The 19373-nt window shown below is 42.8% G+C and overlaps 1 protein-coding gene across 1 annotated transcript; it reads left to right on the plus strand.

Moving 5' to 3' along the window:
* The first annotated feature begins 8694 nt into the window (after window positions 1-8694).
* Window positions 8695-19009, plus strand: SDF2L1 (stromal cell derived factor 2 like 1). Its single transcript, XM_056552325.1, has 3 exons — window positions 8695-9056; window positions 13079-13275; window positions 18376-19009. Exons 1-3 carry the CDS (start codon window positions 8888-8890, stop codon window positions 18658-18660), a joined length of 651 nt encoding a protein of 216 aa, XP_056408300.1. The 5' UTR covers window positions 8695-8887; the 3' UTR covers window positions 18661-19009.
* The last annotated feature ends 364 nt before the right edge of the window (window positions 19010-19373 follow it).

A 19373-nucleotide genomic window follows, 5' to 3' on the forward strand; every position in this document is an offset into this window, starting at 1 on the left:
ATATCATTGTGTATTCTCCTCACTATAGAGAAGACGTCACCTGTAATCACTGATATCATTGTGTATTCTCCTCACTATAGAGAAGACGTCACCTGTAATCACTGATATCATTGTGTATTCTCCTCACTATAGAGAAGACGTCACCTGTAGTCACTGATATCATTGTGTATTCTCCTCACTATAGAGAAGACGTCACCTGTAGTCACTGATGTCATTCTGTATCCTCCTGTGTGTGTCCCATCAGAGCTGTAGTCACTGATGAAGTTCTGCAGTAATGATGGGTGAAACAACAACTCCCAGCATCCCCTTACCACTACTTAGGTCATACTGGGAGCTGTAGTTTTAAATGGTAAAAACTTCTTTAGCACTTTCCCATTCTGTGACAATTGGTATATTTGATAATTATTCTGACATGTGAACATGGCCTAAGAGTCTTAAACAAGGTTAGGACTGTATGATATATTTCATAATATTGTAAGTTCCGTAAGCAACACCTTGTTTTCTGTCCGCCAACACAAAATACTCTAATAGTGCCCCTCCCGAGACTCGACTCTGGATCCGCCCCTGCCTCTAGGTCGACGCTACGCGCCTTAGCGCTCACCATGAGCGCTAATGGCGGTGCCCCGTTAGGGAGATAGCGGGGGTCCCAGCGGTCGGACCCCTGCAATCAAACACTTATACCCTATCCTGTGGATAGGGGATAAGTGTCATACCGCTGCAGTCGTCCTTTAAGGCATTTTCATCCAGACAACCACTACTCACTAGATATTTTCAGTTTTTTACAGACCATTCTCTGTAAACCCTAGAGATAGTTGTGTGTGAAAATCCCAATGGATCAGCACTTTCTGAAATACCTAGACCAGCCTGTCTGGCACCAACAACCATGCTCAAATTCCCCTTTCTTTGCCATTCTGTTGCATGGTTTGAACTTCAGGAAGTTGTCTTGACCACGTCTACACACCTAAAGGAATTGAGTTGATGCCACGTGATTGGTTGATTGGCTATTTGTGTTAACAAGCATTTGAACCAAATATTGACTGAATGAAAATTCAAAGAAACTTTTGTTCCCAGTAATTGACCCCTTTAAGTCGTTAAACAAAACAATGCTCATTCGTGAGCTAATCCTATTATTTATGCAGGCCTAAAGATCATTGATAGTTGGCTGACAACTCAGCAATGTATAGGGCCTCCTGCAACCTACTAGATCAGTGCTTGTTTCGGGTACAGGACAACCTGTCTATTAGGGTCTTTACACATGTGTTGAAGATATAGAGGAATCTGTTCTCTGATCTTTGTCAGTAAACCGTGACATGATAAGATGGAAACAGACCAAAAAAAAACATATGCTGCACAATTAAAACTAACAGATCAGTATATCACTCTGTCATCTATACAAGATTCATGGAGAGGCTGCTGAATATAATGTTTAGCTGTCTTGTGTAGTTTACTATACACTTAGTGGGGAGAAAATAAAAAAGGGCTCTGAGCTCCTGTGAATAAAAAATGCATGTATTGCTATGGAAATCCAGTTACTCTGTTGCTGCTACCATTTCCACTTATTCACTGTGCTGCTCAAATAGTTTACTTCCTGTTTTTAAAATAATAGAAATAAATAAATAACTACACTGTAATAGTGCATTCTATGATATGCATAGCATACACAACCAGCCCTCCTAAGTTATCTAAGCCTGGTGTGCACAGTCGTAAGAGTCTCCACTTTTCTAGGAATGCTTTCCACTAGACCTTGGGACATTGTTGTGAAGATTCCTGATCATTCAGCCACAAGAGTATTAATAACATCACGCAGGGATGCCAGACAGCCAGACTCATCTGGATTTACATTTCATCACAAATGTGCTGGATAGGCCTGAGGTAAGGGCTCACTGCAGGCCAGCCAAGTTGTTCCACACCAAAGGAGACATTGTCAAACCGCTGTCACCAAGTTCAAGTTCTAAGCATGAAATTGCAGGCTGTGGAATAAAAAGCTCCTTCACCAGAATTTACAGCCCAATCTTATTCAAGACCACCCCAAAGGCCAGGCTATTTCATTACGAGTGAGCTCCTGAGCATGTCCAGCCACGGATGAAGCCAAAGCCAGTGCTGGAGCCGATCTGTAATGACGTATGCTAGCCTGTAGGACAACAGTCAAGCTCAAGACTCTTCACTAGTAGCACACGCTACTTTAGAACTTTCTTTTTCCTTTTAGGGTAAGGCTGCATGGTGATTTTATTTTGTTCTTCATAGATCATGCTGCATTGGGGCTAAGGTTAGTGAATTCGGTAGCATTAGGACCCACAAGTGGCCATAACTGTGACACTTGCTAGAAAAACATCTTGGATTTCACAGAGACTACAAGTTAGAGCCAACTGAACCATGCACAATTGGCAAGCCAATTCAGATTAACCACAAAGAATAAGAATCAGTACTCAACATGGGTCTACCATGCAACTTCTCCTATGCAGGGCCGGTTTAAAACTAAGTGTGGCCCCTGGATTGCGTGACCAAAGATCACCATGTTGCACTCCCTGGATTGTGCCAAATCTCTGCTAATGTGAGTAAATGGGATTGCGCTGCAAACTACAAGTGGCTGCGACTACAACAACATGACAAACTAAATAATTCCATCTAGGATGAACTTCTGGCTGTGGTAATTTGGGGGTCGCAACCTGATCCCATTTAGTGCAACAGCAGTGCAAATCAGCACAGCTCCCCCTCTGTGCATCGAGAGCTGTGGAGCAACAGCAACATATTATTTTGTGGGGATATTGAAAAGAAAACCACAATTTTGCAACTTTTGGAGGATTTCGTTTTTATGCAATGCATTTTACTGTAAAAATGACATGTTCTTTACTCTGTAGGTCAATACGACTAAAATGATACCCATGTTTAAATGCTTTACTATTATTGTACTGCTTTAAAAAAAAAAAAAAACACAGACTCTTTAACAAAATTGGTATGTATAAAACTGCCCTATTCTGACCCCCTATAACTTTTTAATTTTTTCGTATACTGGGCGGTATGCGGGTTCATTTTATTTTGCCATGATATGTAGTTTTTTTTGGTTCCACTTTCAAACATTTGTGTTATAGCCTTAAATGCATTTACCTTCATTGGGTTCTCAGGCTGTATTTACATGGTGCATGATCAGTAACTGAGCACTTTGTATTCTCTATCACAAAACAAAGGAAACCAGGAGAACCTTCCCCAGTGGAAAGTTTAAGGCTAGGTTCACACTACGGAATTTCAGTCTGCAGTTCTGCTTTGAAATTGCAGACAGAAATTCTGCTTACTAAAATGTACATGCGAGTCAATGGGTTTTCCGTGCACCCATTCACACTTTGGAATTTTTGCTTTCAAATTCCCGCCTGGAGAATGGTGGTGCTCTTTCTTCAGGTGGATTTTCACCACAGAATCCCATTGACTTCAATGTGACTCTCATTTGAAGGCGGATTTTTACCCAACACGGAATAGAGGCAGATTGGAAGTGGATTGAAGGTGGAATTTCCGTAAGGAGTTTAGTCAGAATTTGAAATTGGGTAAGCTCACTGGTTCTTGGAGTAACCCACATTCTTCCTATAAATACGCCCCTTATCAGTGATCACCTCCTCTGTGCTTCTAGACATTTGTGAATAGGCTTTGCGGCTCAGCAGCTTACTTCCTTAGCCATGCATGAAAAAGGTGGGATGACCTGGTTCTGGTCATGTGACCAAATGGTCCAAAAGTCAACCTTGGGTCCTTAGTGCACTCCCACTGTTTTCTGCTTCAAATTTCCATTTTGAACTGGGGGCGTAAAATCCATCCGGAATAGGGCAGAATACTCGTGGAAATAAAAAAATTCCACCTGCAACAGAAAATAGGCTTTGAGGGCGGAAATTACTCGGACAGGCGGAATTTCAGTAGTGTGAACCTAGCCTAAGAGGAGGATGTCTGTTACAGGCATACAGAGGTGTCAGGTGTAGGGCATTATAATGCTATAGGAGACACAATGTGGACATTATTACACAGTAAAGAGCACAAAGGTGGGCATTATTAACGTATGGGGCATTTACAGAACACTTAATAAAAAAGCATTACTACTGATACAAAGCACTGAGAAGATCACTGTTTTAGTGTGTGTGGTGACTATGAAGCTATATTCACATGGCAGAATTTCTGCACAGAATTCTGAATGAAAATTCTGCAGTAAATTCCACAGAAGGAATTCCTGTAGCAGAAATTCTGTGGTGGAAATTCTGCTGTGTGAATGGGACATCGGAATCCTATTGAAGTGTATTGGCTATAAATTAATGCAGAATTTTCATGTGGAATTCCATGCAGAAATTCTGCCGTGTGAACATAGCCTAACTGTATAAAGAACAAAAGGTGACACTATTAGGCTAGAGCTACATGGCTTTGCTTGTAAAATGGGTTGTAGGGTCAGAGATCGCAATGTTGTGCTCCCTGAATCGTGCTGAATCTCAGCTAATATAAGTTAATGTGGTAACACGTAGAGAAACCCAGCACAAACCAGTTCTTGCTTTTTAGGTGGCTTATTTAACGCTTAAAATGGCATCATAAATTGTATGGTTTCCTGTGACCCCGTGGTTTCCTTTGACTATGCATTTTATGATGTTGTTTTAAGCGTGTGATAAACCACCTAAAGGGCAAGGAATGATTTTTCTGGATGTGTGTCATTACAAGTTTTGGTTGTGCCATACATTATAGAGTAAAATGAAAGGTGTTATTCCAACATACAATTGGTCGCACAAAAAACAAGCCCCATATGGGCCTTTGGATGAAAAAAAAAGTTATTGCTCTTAAAAAGTGAGTAGGAAAAAACAGAAATACAGAAATGAAAAAAAAAGCTGTGTCTTCAAGGGGTTAAAATATTAAATCACACCCCACACAATATCTGTTAGTGATTCCACACTGGTTAGGCAAGCAATATATATGCTGTGATTAAGTATTTCAATTGACCTGCTGTATATATCATTTCTATGATGCGAATACACACTGCTCCCTATGGCAACTCCCGCCCCTCCCCCTATGCTTTCCCCTACTATGTTCTTCTCCTTCTCTATGTCCATTGCACAGACTGACACACACACACACACACACTTACATTGTTTCTGTCAGGACCTACGATTACCTCATCAGGAAAGTCCTTGCAGACAGGATGAATGACAGGTCCTGGCAGATACAATGTAAGTCTGTGTGCTGTCTATGGGCACTGTGCAGCCCAGACAGCTTTAGGTCTATAATCACACTAGTGTAATTAGTGGCAATTTGTTTAAAACTGTGGCAAAAATGCAGTGATTTTACCGCAATTTTATATGTTGTACATTTATATAATGTTTTGTATCTGTGGTGAGCCACTGTGGTGAATGGCGGGGCCACGGGTGTTGCGGTGATGAGTGGTCGGATCTGATGTTAACCCCGGGGGTCGGATAGTATTAACCCCTATGTGTTTATGACGCCAGTGTGGTTTTCGGGTTCCGGAACCCCACATGCCTGGATTCTCCGCTATCCCACGGGCTAATAGTGAATAAAGAATCCACAAACAGTTATGGGTAAACGGAGGCTTTACTGAGTAGAAGACAGGTGTAATTATATTCACAGCTAAGGCCAGATTTCCCAGAGAGATGGCCAGTACCCAGAGGACCTCGCAGCTTGCTGGACCAATACTTGTAATAAACTTGACTTTGACTTGTAATTAGACTTGACTTGACTATGTGCAGGGATTGACTAGATGTAGTGACAGCGGACATAGACTTGTAGACTTACTGGAGAGACTTTAGCTTTGTGGCCTCCAGATGCTTAATACTTGTCCTGAGATCTCTGGTAGCTGCTTCATCAAAGACTTGTTCTCAGATCAGATGGCAGGGTCTAGGAGAACTAATTGAAGATGGCCACCCCTTTATATAGTGGGGGCTGGACTAAAGCCCATTGGTCAAGCTGTGGGTCATAGGTTAAGCTGGTGCTATCTGGGAGTACGTGTTACTACAAATCATGTAACTACTAGGGGTGTGAATCGCCAAGAATTTGGCGATACGATTCGAATCGCGATACCAGTGTGGCGATTCGATATATCCCGATATATCGCGATACCGTCTAGGTGACGATACATCACGATATATCCCGATACATCGCCCACCTGGGAGCATTCATAGATCCCAATAGACACCGCTGTCAGCTTTGACAGCGGCGATCTAGTACTCCGGCGCACACTTTTCTCATTTTATCCCGTCCGGGCTGCAAAAGAAAAGAAAACACACTTTCTCTTACCTGCCAACAAGCCCCCGGAGCTCCGGTACACTCTGGTACAGGTGTTCCGTCCCCGGGCTGTATTCTTCTTACTTCCTGTTAGCCCGGCACGTCACACGGAGCTTCAGCCTATCACTGGCTGAGGCGGGACATCGCTGCGGACGGTGATAGGCTGAAGCTCCGTGTGACGTGCCGGGCTAACAGGAAGTAAGAAGAATACAGCCCGAGGACTGAACACCTGTACTGGAGCTCCGGGGGCTCATTGGCAGGTAAGAGAAAGTGTATTTTCTTTTATTTTGCAGCCCGGACGGGATAAAATGAGAAAAGTGTGCGCCGGACTACTCCTTTAATAGCCAGCCGCGGCGATCGCCGCATGCTGACTATTAGCGGCGGCCCCCGGCTACTGAAATCAGCTGGGGGTCGCATAGTACGTAGCGGGCACGAGTCGGAGCCAGCTCCATACACCCATAGCGCCACCGTGTCAGATCCGGCCTGCCCGGCTCCACAAATGTGGAACTTGTATCTCCTGATGCCCGGGACATGCTGTTCCGGGCGTCAGGAGATAAAAATTCCACATCCCTAAAAGAATCGATTCAAAAATATTTTGAATCGATTCAGTATCGGCAAATGAAAAAATCGCGATAATCGCGCGAATCGATTTTTTTCTTACATCCCTAGTAACTACATAACATGTGACAGGCTTACTCACAGGTACTGTATACTATCTAGACATAGGGATCCTGTCTATGCATTAAAGGAACATACACACATTTATTAAACCAACAGGAGAACAAGGGGAGACCCTGCAGCGGAGCCCCCAGGTCACTGAGGGACTCAACCTTACAGGGCCTACAGGTAGTACAGGATCGTGTACCTGTACTGGGACATCGCATATGTTTTTCATTTTGGCAAAACATTAACCTTTTTAATATAGTTTTATTTAATTGTTACAGAAATCATGGCTTAAAAACTGGCCACACCGAGTCCAGAGGCAGCATCCTGGACAACATGACTCATGGACAAGGCTCTGCTGCGCTTGCTCCTGGCCTGTCACGCCTGCCTGCAGGAGCGCACAGCTAAAAAATCCTGCATCCCTCAAGATTCTGTCAGCTGTGAGTTCTCATTACACCGGAGCTCCACAACAGCTGACATGAGTTTTCCCCCAGTGCGCTACTAGTATCACTGATGCTGTAAGTGCTTGGAGCGCATGGGGAAAAAATCTGATGTCAGATGTTGCGGACCTCTGGCAGTGCACGCCGCTCACATCTCTGCAAGCCCCGTCACCTCTCTGCCGTTTACATCTCCGCCTCTCACATCGTTGCCTGCTGCTGCTCACATCTCCCCTAAGACACTGTCTATAATGGGAGCTGTAGTAGGCGAGACAGCTCCTGTGTGGAATTTTAATAACCCCACCAGAAGACCTGAATGGCTGCTCAGAGCCAGCCATTCAGGGCTCCCGGCAGGGTATTTGAATTTGAAAGTTATAAAAATGCAATGGACATTGCTGGGGAACGGTGTGGCTGGCATGCCGCCAGCTCCCCAGGTTAATAACTTAGGATCACTGCGGGTCTCAGAATTGAGACCCAATGCAATCAATATCTCAGCCCCTGTACTACTACCCTCTAACATGGAACATACTCTGTTCCATGATGGGTGTAGTAGTACCCCCGGCTGCGGGAAAAAAATCTGCATGCATTTCTCACGAATACGGCAGAAAGTCGGTCCACAATGGGATTTCGCAGCTAGGGCAGAATAAGAGTAGACATATTTTTCTAGACCGCATATTACAGAATTTCAGCAGCAGAATTCCGCATGCAGAAATTCTTCTGTGTGAATGAACTTGCAGAATCCCATTAAAGTTAATGGGCAATAAATTCACGTGGAATTCTGTGTGGAAAATTCACACGGAATTCCGCACAGATTTTCTGTCATGTGAACACGGCCTTACACTCCCATCAGGCCTGTATCAGCGTCTTTCTCCCTCTAGTGACCAGTAAGTGATCACTAGAGGCTGATTGATAAACCCTGCAATCACTAAATAAATGTTTCCCAACCAGTGTGCCTCCAGCTGTTGCAAAACTACATCTCCCAGCATGCCAAAGGCTGTCCGAACATGCTGAGAGTTGTAGTTTTATAACACCTGGAGGCACCCCGGTTGGGAGACACTGTACTAAATAAATAGTTAATAGAGGGAGGAAGACCCCCAAGCCGGGCTTGACAGCTTCTTTTGCATAGTACAAGGTATGAGCACAGAACACTCCAAAGTAGTAATATCTGTATAAGAACGTGTGTGACACGAGCGCTGTCAGAACTAAGCAGCAGACCGCACGACTAAACTGCAGCCGAGGATCAGCGTAATGAGTGTCCGGTCTCCTGATTGGCTGGCTGACATTGAATGGGCCATAGCGTGGACCAATCCCTCTCTCCCTCGTGTCTACAACCCACAGTCATCCACCTCCCTCAGGGCTACTATACGGCTACCAATCAGGAGGTTCCTATAGACCACGCTCACACACGAGCCTCGCTTCTACGATTGGCTGCAATGTCGAACAGCCCCGCCCTTCTTTGCTGTCGCTCCCTGATTGGCCGCACTGACATGTTGAGGGAAGTTGTAGAGGATCCAGGCTGAGGTGCCGGGGAAGCAATGCTGCGGGCGGGATTCGGGCTCCTTGTTCTCGGTCTTTGCTGCACCTGGTGTCCGGGCCAGGGGAATGACGAGACGGCGGAATACGTGACGTGCGGATCCGTGCTCAAGCTGCTCAATACCCGCCATAACGTGCGGCTCCACTCCCACGATGTCAAGTACGGCTCAGGTGAGTGTTCACTGACCGTAGCCTGGATGTCATGGAACACGCAGGTAGGATACCGTAAAGTAAGATGCTGCTCTATCTAATATATGACAGCGCTCTGCCCGCCTAGGTCGCCATATGTTTCAGTGACCACTGCCTCGCTGGGATGAGACTACAACTCCCAACATTCTCTAAAAATCACGAACGGGATTGCACAGTACCTGACACGTGCACCTGCCCTGATGGGGTCACATGGCACTGCCTCCTGGAGGTCACAGGCTGTCAGTGCACACCTGAGTTGTCTATGGCTGTGACACTCCCTGTATGTTCTTAAAGCAGTGCTCCTCAACCCGGCTTCTCCAGCTGTTGCAAAACTACAACTCCCAGCATGCCCGGACAGCCTTTGGCTGTCCGGGCATGCTGGAAGTTGTAGTTTTCAACAGCTGGAGGTGCCCTGGTTGGGAAACTCTACTCCACTACTCCCTAGGAATAGAATTCCATAGAGAGGCTTTTTCCACACTACAAAAATGTTGTGTGGGTTCTGCTTGCAGCAGCTTTCTATTGATCTCAATGGGATTCCGCTGCTCTGTTCACATGTCAGATGTAATGGAGCTTCCGAATTCTGGGGGAAGAGTGATCAGCAAAATACGGCACCTGTAGCCCCCACCCTAAGGCTAAGTTTCTACTTAGCATTTTCCTGTGTCTGGCGGGTTTTTTTCTTGCGTTTTTTTTCTGTCGTTTTTTGCATTTGAGTGGATATTGCATTTTTGGCCCTTTTTGGTGTTTTTTTTTTTAATTTATTTTTAATTTTTTTTGTGTACCCAAAATTTGTTGGGTACAAGAAAAAGGATGCAGTAGTGATGGAGAAAAAATGTATTTAACCCATTAACGACCATGGACGTCTATGCTCGTCCAATGGCCGTTAACGGGGTATGACGTGGGCTCCCGACTCGAGCCCATGTCATACTGGCTGGCCCCCAGCTGATTCCTGTAGCTGGGGGCCGGCGTTAATAGCCGACATACGGCGATCACCGCGGCCGGCTATTAACCTTCACATCACCGCTGTCAACTTGTCTAAAGGTGCCTTTATCCTGTCCCCGGTGGCCTGAGGGCTTACCTCTCCTGCTGCGGCAACTCCTGCGCTCTGAATGATGAAGCCTCTGTATGAGGAGTCGAATGATTCCTCCTAAAAGTCCCCTAAAAAAAAAAAAAAAAAAAAAAAAAGTTTAAAAACACACACATTAACCCCTTCCTTATTAAGTTTCAATCCCCCCCACCCTTTTCCAATTTCCATATAAAAACTATATAAACATAATAAAATAAACATGTGGTATCGCCACATGCGTAAATGTCCAAACTATAAAAATATATGATAAATTAAACCGCACGTTTAATGGCGTACGCGCAAAACAATTCCAAAGTCCAAAATAACGTATTTTTGGTCACTTTTTATACCATAATAAAAAGCGATCAAAAAGTCAGATCAAAACAAATATGATACCGATTAAAACTTCAGATCACGGCGCAAAATATGAGCCCTCATACCGCCCTGTATGCGGAAAAATAAAGTTATAGAGGTCAGAAGAGGACAATTTTAAATGTATTAATTTTCGTGCATGTAGTTCTGATTTTTCCCAAAAGTACAACAAAATCCAACCTATATAAGTAGGGTATAATTTTAACCGTATGGACCTACAGAATAAAAAGTGTAATTTTTACGGAAAAATGTACGACGTAGAAACGGAAGCACCCAAAAGTTACAAAATGGTGTTTTTCTTCAATTTTGTTGTACAATGATTTTTTTTTCCCAACTTTGCCGTAGATATCTGGGTAAAATGACTGATGTCATTACAAAGTAGAATTGGTGGCGCAAAAAATAAGCCATCATATGGATTTTTAGCAAAAAACAGAAAAACGCTTGGTCCCTAAGGGGTTAATGAAATTTATATCTTTTTATAACGAAAATGTAATACATTTTTAATAAGTGTGTGTTTTTAACTTTTTTATTTTTGTTACAATTTTTTAGGTAGTACTACTACTACTCCCAGCATGGAACAGACTGTTCCATGATGGGAGTAGTAGTACCTGTACTAATAGACATATCGCCCCGGGTGTCAGTCATGACACCTGATGCGATCGTCCATAATATAGCAGAGATGTGGCTCTATACAGCGCTCACATCTCTGCACTATACTCCGGCCAGTGATGTGAATAGAACATCACTCATTCATATTTTCCGCCCAAAGTGGTGATTGGCCGGATGGTTCCAGCCAATCACAGCTCTCTGTGGGAAATATGAATAGGTGTGTGTGTGTGTGTATATGGACCCAGGTGATCTGTCAGTTAGTACAGGTACTACTACTCCCATCATGGAACAATGTGTTTTATGCTGGGAGTAGTAGTACTACCTAAAAAAATAAATGTAAAAAATAAATAAAAAGTGGAACACGCACGCACACACACACTACACTTTTATTATTGTTGGCTACATTTTTAGTGCCCTGCCTGCACACATAAATTGATCCCTGTTTTAAAAATGAATAAAAATTCTGATATCAAAAAGAAAAATTTGGTTAGATACAATTTTTTTCCTTCACTACTGTATTTTTTTTTTTTTTTTTTTTATGGTCCGCTACGAAATTTGATTAAAAAAGGTTATCTCCGTCACTTTTTTGGGTGCTAAAGTCCAAAAAAGAATAAAAACCGCCTGCAAAAACGTCAGTTAAAACCCACATATCGTTTTTCTTGGCGTTTTTTCACTCCTATAGACTTCTATGGGAGAAAAACGCCAGGATTAAGGCGTTTTTTTTCGGCCAAAAATGTAAAACTGTTCTGGCAGCTCAGCGGAGCTGATAGGGCCCTTACCTGCCTCCTCTCCATCCGATCGATGATCTAATGCTCCAGCCAGCCATGGCAGGCTGTAGCAGCAGAGCACCGATAACACTGATCAATACTATGCTATGGCATATCATTGCACAGTGTATGCATTCCAAGGATTGCATGTAATTGTCCCTTATAGGGACTAAAAAAATAGTATAAAGAAAAAAAAATGGAAACAAAAATAAAGATAAATCTATGTGGTATCGCCGCGAACGTAAATGCCTGAACTATAAAAATATAATCTTAATTAAACCGCACAGTCAATAACGTATACGTAAAAATACCCAGTCCAGAATTGCATATTTTTGGTCACTCTGTATGCTCTAAAAAAAAAGTCTAAAAAGGTCCCATCTAAACAAAAAAAATTTGAGATCACAGCGCAAAAAATGAGCCCTCATATGGCCCCATATACGAAAAAATAAAAAAAAGTTATAGGGGTCAGAAGAGGACAATTTTAAACATACAAATTTTCATGCAAAGATGTAATTTTTTTTACAGAAGTAAAACAAAATGAAACCTATATAAGTAGGGTATCACTTTAATCTTATGGACCTACAGAGTAAAGATAAGGTGTCATTTTCAGCAAAAAGTGCACTGCGTAGAAACTGAATCCAACAAAAATAAAAAAAATTGCGGGTTTTTTTTCCAAGTTTTGTCCCACAAAAAAATGTATTTGGGTTTTGTCGTGGAATTTTGTGGTGAAATGACTGATGTCATTACAAAGTAAAATTGGTAGCGCAAAAAATAGGCCCTCATATAGGTCTGTAGATGGGAAAACTGAAAGCGTTATGATTTTTAGAAGGGGAGGAGAAGAAAATTAGTAAAAATGAAAAAACTGAGTCCTTTATCAGTTTCAGATCATGTTTATGTGCTTAACCCCTAAACAGTAACCAGAAGAATTTTTTTCTTTTGAGGTTGTGACAGGTACACTTTAAATAAAAGTCTAAACTACAAAGAATATAAACATAACTGGTATCGCCTATAATCACCAGTCGCTAATAATTATGGAACTACATTGGTTTTCACAAAATGTTACGATACAGCAAAGTTGACTAATCGGAGCAATACCATGGAGGCAGAACTGTTCATATCCTTTAAATAAAGCTTTATATTAAGGCATTAGATGTACAGTATGTAACCTGAAATGTTTCACTTTTATCTATTAGGAAGCGGCCAACAGTCCGTCACCGGTGTGGAGGCTTCTGATGATGCAAACAGCTACTGGAGGATAAGAGGCAAAAAAGATGGAGAGTGTAACCGCGGGGAACCTGTAAAGTGTGGCCAAACTATCCGCCTTACTCATGTGAACACAGGGAAGAACCTCCACTCACATCACTTCTCCTCCCCTCTATCCAACAACCAGGTATGAATAGAAGAAAAGAGTTTGTATTTTTGAGGTTGCTGAATTGTGGGGTACAGTAACAGTCTGTACGGAAACAAATAAGCCCACCTATAGATTGACTGACTGACTGAGAGATCTCTCCCTATTGGATATAGGGAGAGATCTGTCAGTCGTAGCTGGGGACCACCCTGACTATTTGCAGTCCCTTTTCCAGACAAAGATAGAACTGTGACTATTCTAAAATGGCACAGTCTTGCAAGCAAGAATTGAAAAACCAGAAAAAAAAGTACATTTAATTAAATACACATATCGGCCTTTACCACACAATATGTCACTAATATACTTCAATAGAAGAAAAAGTAAACGTTCGTTTACAATCTTTTTGTGGTACAGAATAGTGGTCTGTGCAGAAATTTCTATGCCACAAATAAAATCGTAGTCAGTAGTACAGGGGACACAATTTAGGCAAAAGTGACATATCTCTGACTATGAACCAGCCCTAAGGGAGAAACAATCCTCAGCTTCTTTGTTTCTTAATCTTGGTGAAGATAAAACATTGGCTTTTCCTATAAAAGTTTGCTTGTACATTACTAAATTTCAAACCTCCAGTAAATAATTGATGGTCTGAAATATTGTGGCCGGGATTGGATAGATATTATCAGTATGATCCTGTCATCGTGGAAGAATCCTTCCTGCCATGCAAGGAGCCTCATTGCTTGAAAGCTCTCGTGTGATACTCTTCATGCTATTAACCCTGTAATGATGCAGAGTTGTTTTGGCATTGAGGACACAGTAAATTTTCATCTTTGCACGGTCTTTTGCCTCCTTAAAGGGGTAGTCCAGTTAAGAACCATATCATTTATTTATTTCCCTCATGTAATGATAAATATATATTCCCAAGCAAGTAAGTAAGCAATGCACCGTCGCGGAGCTTTATAAAGCACAAATCAGGCGAAATGCTCTATCCTGCGTCCACTCTCTTCTTTCTTACCCTAACTGCCTCTGGCCCCCACCCTTGGAGACAGAGATCATGTGACTTTTATGCTCTCTGAGTACTGGCTTGCAGTTCAGTCTCTGTGTCCATATAAGCCACGCCCCCCCAGAAGCATCTGCCACTCCCCTGAAGCATCTTCCATGCCCCTAGAAGTGTGTGTGTATGTGTGTATATATATATATATATATATATATATATATATATATATATATATATATATATATATATATATATATATATATATATATATATATATATATCTATCTAATACGCACAAATACTTTGTGTGTATGTGTGTGTATATATATTTCGCCACTGTATACTTATGATAGAAGGGGAAAGTGGAAAACAAATTTTTTCAACTCAACTGGTGCCAGAAAGTTAAACAGATATGTAAATTACTTTTATTTCAAAATTTGAAGCCTTCTAGTACTTATCAGCTGCTTTATACTAGAGAGAAAGTTCATTTCAGTCCGACAACAGTGCTCTCTGCTGATACCTCTGTCCGTGTCAGGAACTGTCCAGATTAGAAGCAAATCCCCATAGAAAACCTCTCCTGGTCTGGAAAGTTCCTAACAAGGACAGAGGTGTCAGCAGAGAGCACTGTGCTCAGACTGAAAAGAAATTCACAAATCTCTGTAGTATACAGCAGCTTATAGTACTAGAGGGTTAAGATTTTTTTTAATAGAAGTCATTTATAAATCTGTTTAATTTTATGGCACCAGTTGATTTGAAAACTTTTTTTCCCCACTGGAGCTCCCCTTTAACCTTTTAAAACCCACAACTCTTGCAGTTTTCCACCAACAAGACCAATTGCACTTCATAATGACATTATTCATTTTACCATGAAATCTACGGCGAGGCCAAAAAAACGTATTTGTGGGACAAAATTAGAAATATATAAACATTATATTTTAATAGTTTGGACATTTCTGCATGCAGCAATACCAAAAATTTAGTTTTTATTGAAATAATTTTATTTGAAAAATGGGAAAAGCAGGGTGATTGCAACTTTCATTAGGTGGTGCTTATATACACACACAAATTTTTATTTTTTTGTTCTCCATTGAGGACTATTACATGCAATTACTTGATCACATACATATTTTGCTGGGAGTCTGACACCGGCCAGTCTAGTATAGATAGCAAGTTGGGAGTATAGGCCATTAGTTTTTTTTTCTATCACTGACCAATACTATGCTATGGCATAACATTAAACAGTGTAAGTAATCAAGACGTCTTATCATAGTTCCCTATGGGGACTTAAAAAGTGTTAAAATAAAAAAATGAATAAAAATGTTAAAAAAAAAAAATGCAAAAGCCCCTCCCCTAATAATTAAAATCAACCCCATTTTTACAAATTAAAAAAAAGATAAAGGAAAAAAATTAAGTTGCCATCACCATGTGCAGCATTGTCCGAGCTATTAAAATATGTTTATGATCTTGCATAGATGCAATTACTGTATATACTCCGAGTTATAAGCCGAGTTTTTCATCGCGGACCCACTCACCCTCCCCACCGGGATGTGGACGGTCCCTGCAGCTACCCTGTTTCCCTGAAAATAAACCCTACCCCGAAAGTAAGCCCTAGCAGGATTATCAGGGTGGGCTGCAGACCGCGGCCGCCAGTAATGCCCGCAGACTTCCCAAACCTGTAGCAGTGTGGAGGATGGGGGGGCTGTAGCAGTGTGGAGGATGGGGGGGCTGTAGCAGTGTGGAGGATGGGGGGGCTGTAGCAGTGTGGAGGATGGGGGGGCTGTAGCAGTGTGGAGGATGGGGGGCTGCAGGAGTGTGGAGGCTGGGGGGCTGTAGCAGTGTGGAAGATAGGGAGGGGGGGGGTGGCATCCTCCACACTGCTACAGCCCCCCATCCTCCATACTGCTACAGCCCCCCATCCTCCATACTGCTACAGCCCCCCATCCTCCATACTGCTACAGCCCCCCCATCCTCCACACTGCTACAGCCCCCCCCATCCTCCACACTGCTACAGCCCCCCCCATCCTCCACACTGCTTCAGGCCCCCCCCCCCCATCTTCCACACTGCTTCAGCCCCCCCATCTTCCACACTGCTTCAGCCCCCCCCCCCCCCATCCTCCACACTGCTACAGCCCCCCCATCCTCCACACTGCTACAGCCCCCCCCCATCCTCCATATTGCTACAGCCCACCATGTTGTTCAAGGTACATACCGTAAATAAATAAGCCCTACCCTGAAAATAAGCCCTAGTGTGTTTTTTGTGACTAAAATTAATATAAGACCCGGTCTTATTTTCGGAGAAACACGGTACTAGGCAACAGGACCGAGAGAACTGGGGAGGTGAGTATATATACTTGATTATATACAGTAAATACCAAATGTCAGAATTGCTGATTTTTGGTTACATCATATATCAGAAAAAAATGAATAAAAAGTCCACTAAAATGAAAGTGGTAGCGATAAAAAAAAAAAAAAAAAAAAAAAAAAATTGTCACAAAAAACAACCTTTATGTGGCTCAGAATAGAGCTATGTCTCTCTTAAAAAGAACCTGTCATCAGATTTTACCCTATAATGGTGGCAACAAGGGAAGAAAATTCCATTTTAACAAGGTACTCTGGAGGAAAAAGCATGTTTTCAGATTAACTTGTGCCAGAAAGTTATACAGATCTGTAAATTACTTCTATGCCCGATTATCGGTTTGGTCGATATTATCGTCCGATAATCACGATTTTGGGCATTATCGGTAATTACCTTGCCGATAATGCCCTGCCACCCGCACCGCCCCCACCTGTTCCCAGGGCCCACGCTACTTCTGGCTTCTGCTGCATCCTGCGTTACGCTGTGCGCAATGACGAGTGACGTGCGCGACGTTACGTCACAGTCAGTGCGCACAGTGACAGCTCAGGAGGATGCCACCGGAGCCAGATGTAGAGTGGACCCCGGGCCCCTGGAACAGGTAATTATAAAACCGGGGATGGGGGAGGCAATGGGGCCGGTGCGGTGGGGGGGTGCGACGCGGCAGTAGGGGGCGCGGAGCGGTGGCAGTGATAGGACTCAGGACCCCCAAACAGGCAGGGGGGAGAAAAGCGGGTGGCGGCGGCGGCCTATGGCACCGCAAAAGCCACTGCAGTGCATTGATTTAAAGCGTCCGCTTTAAATCAATGATCTGCAGCGGTCTCGCGGGGGGATAAATAGCCGATAACTTATACCGGAATATCGGTATAAGTTATCGGCTCTAACCTCCACCGATTATCGGTATCTGCCCTAAAAAAAAAAAATACGATATCTGTCGATCCCTATTACAAATCTGTTTAACTTTCTGGCACCAGTTGATTTGAAAAAATTTTTTGTCTCCTTAGGAGTACCCCTTTAAAATTCTCCTGCACTGCATGCTAATGCCCCATAAGTAGTCCTTTCCAGGCAGAGAAAGCAGAGCCGTGACTTTGGCAATGCCCAGTCCGTCAGTAGGAGTGACTACTACAGCATGCTGCACGCCCTAATAGCTGCTTACGGGGCATTACCTTCCATCTATATTGTGTATGTATTCCAGGACTACAACTACCAGCATGCACATAATAGGGGTTGTAGTCCTTCAACAGCTAAAAGATGCTGTTCTAATGAAAGATAGTATAAGTGACAGACACTGCAGTGGTTGCAGATAATAATATATATTATGGCGCTGAATGGCCCATGAACGGGTCAAAGCGCATCTGACACTGATGTATTCCATTTACTTGAATAGGGTCTGTCGGGTGTCTGGTATTTTACAGTTGCATAGAGAAAAAATACGACATGCTGTATTTCTATTTATTCATTTTTTTTTTTTTTTTTTAACAAATTGAGTGACAGAGCTCTATTTAGTGGAGAACAGCAGCCGAGTGAACATAGCCTTAGAACCTTAGTACTCCAAGGTAACAGTTCTAATCACTGAGCCACCATGCTGCCCTACAGACATACATTGGTAGTAACACAGTCCTGTATTTCCCTGCATAGTGGTAGAGTAGGCAGAGCTACATTCAGAGAAAAGGGTGTGGAGATGGCAGCTTACTGAGCTGACTGTGATGTGAGCACTGCTGACCCCTGTGAACCAGACATGTCAATGTTTTTTGCATGTTCCAATACAACTTTAATATTATTATTTTTTATACAGGAAGTAAGTGCCTTTGGGGATGATGGGGAAGGAGACGACCTGGACACATGGACTGTGCAGTGCAGTGACACACGGTGGGAGCGTGAAGATACGGTGCGCTTCAAGCATGTCGGGACCAATGTTTACCTGACTGTTACTGGGGAGCAATACAACCACCCCATCAGGGGACAGAGAGAAGTGCATGGGATCACAACTGCCAATGCCCATAACTACTGGAAAGTCATGGAAGGAGTGTTCATCAAACCAAGCCTTCCTCCTGGCACAGGCAGACACGATGAACTGTGAAAGAATATGGATTTGTGTTCTGCAAAAAAAAATTAAAGAATAGGTGGAACCTGTTTGAGGAACTAAAAACAAGCGTGGTGCTTTGGGTTTTCTTGCTGTAGATCAATGGGATAAGACTTCTCTTTGTTACCGTGTCAAGTGGTTTGCATCAATATGAGCAGTTTGGCCACATTGAACCCATTTCTGTACTTTGTCCATGCCTAAAATTAGAATATTTACTAGACTGTTCTATGGTGTCTGTATAACAATGCTTTTGACTTTTAGAGGTAGACTCCTTTGATAGCACGTGACGTCTATAAGATGCTGAAGGACACCCTTGGGCACGAGTATTAAAGTTTGTCAACAAGCAGGTACAGGGTGTTCACTTTCTTGAGCTGCTGATCTGTTATCTGTTGTTTGAATCTTTAGCTGATTCCCTGTAAAGATATAACAGGAAATATTTGTGTGCACCAGCCATCTGCATCTGGTTTTTACTATACATCAGTGTTTCCCCACTAGTGTGCCTCTTGCTGTTGCGAAACTACAACTCCCGGCATGCCCGGACAGCCTTTGGCACAGTGGTTGTAAAACACTGCTATACATGATGGGGAATAAATACCATGTCATGATTTAGTATACAGACGAATCATTTCTATTTCTCATGATTTGGTTTTATTGTTACACTGACAACAATTAGGGTACGTTCACATGTACGCGGATTTGATGCACAGGAT

The sequence above is a fragment of the Hyla sarda genome, chromosome 1 (genome assembly GCF_029499605.1).
Source record: "Hyla sarda isolate aHylSar1 chromosome 1, aHylSar1.hap1, whole genome shotgun sequence".
NCBI lineage: Eukaryota > Metazoa > Chordata > Amphibia > Anura > Hylidae > Hyla > Hyla sarda.

Bases quoted from the DNA above. Each gene is read 5' to 3' on its own strand.
- SDF2L1 (XM_056552325.1), top strand. From the start codon at position 8,888: ATGCTGCGGGCGGGATTCGGGCTCCTTGTTCTCGGTCTTTGCTGCACC. The intron at 9,057-13,078 runs GTGAGTGTTCAC...TTTATCTATTAG, and splicing joins CGATGTCAAGTACGGCTCAG to GAAGCGGCCAACAGTCCGTC. The intron at 13,276-18,375 runs GTATGAATAGAA...TTTTTTATACAG, and splicing joins CCCCTCTATCCAACAACCAG to GAAGTAAGTGCCTTTGGGGA.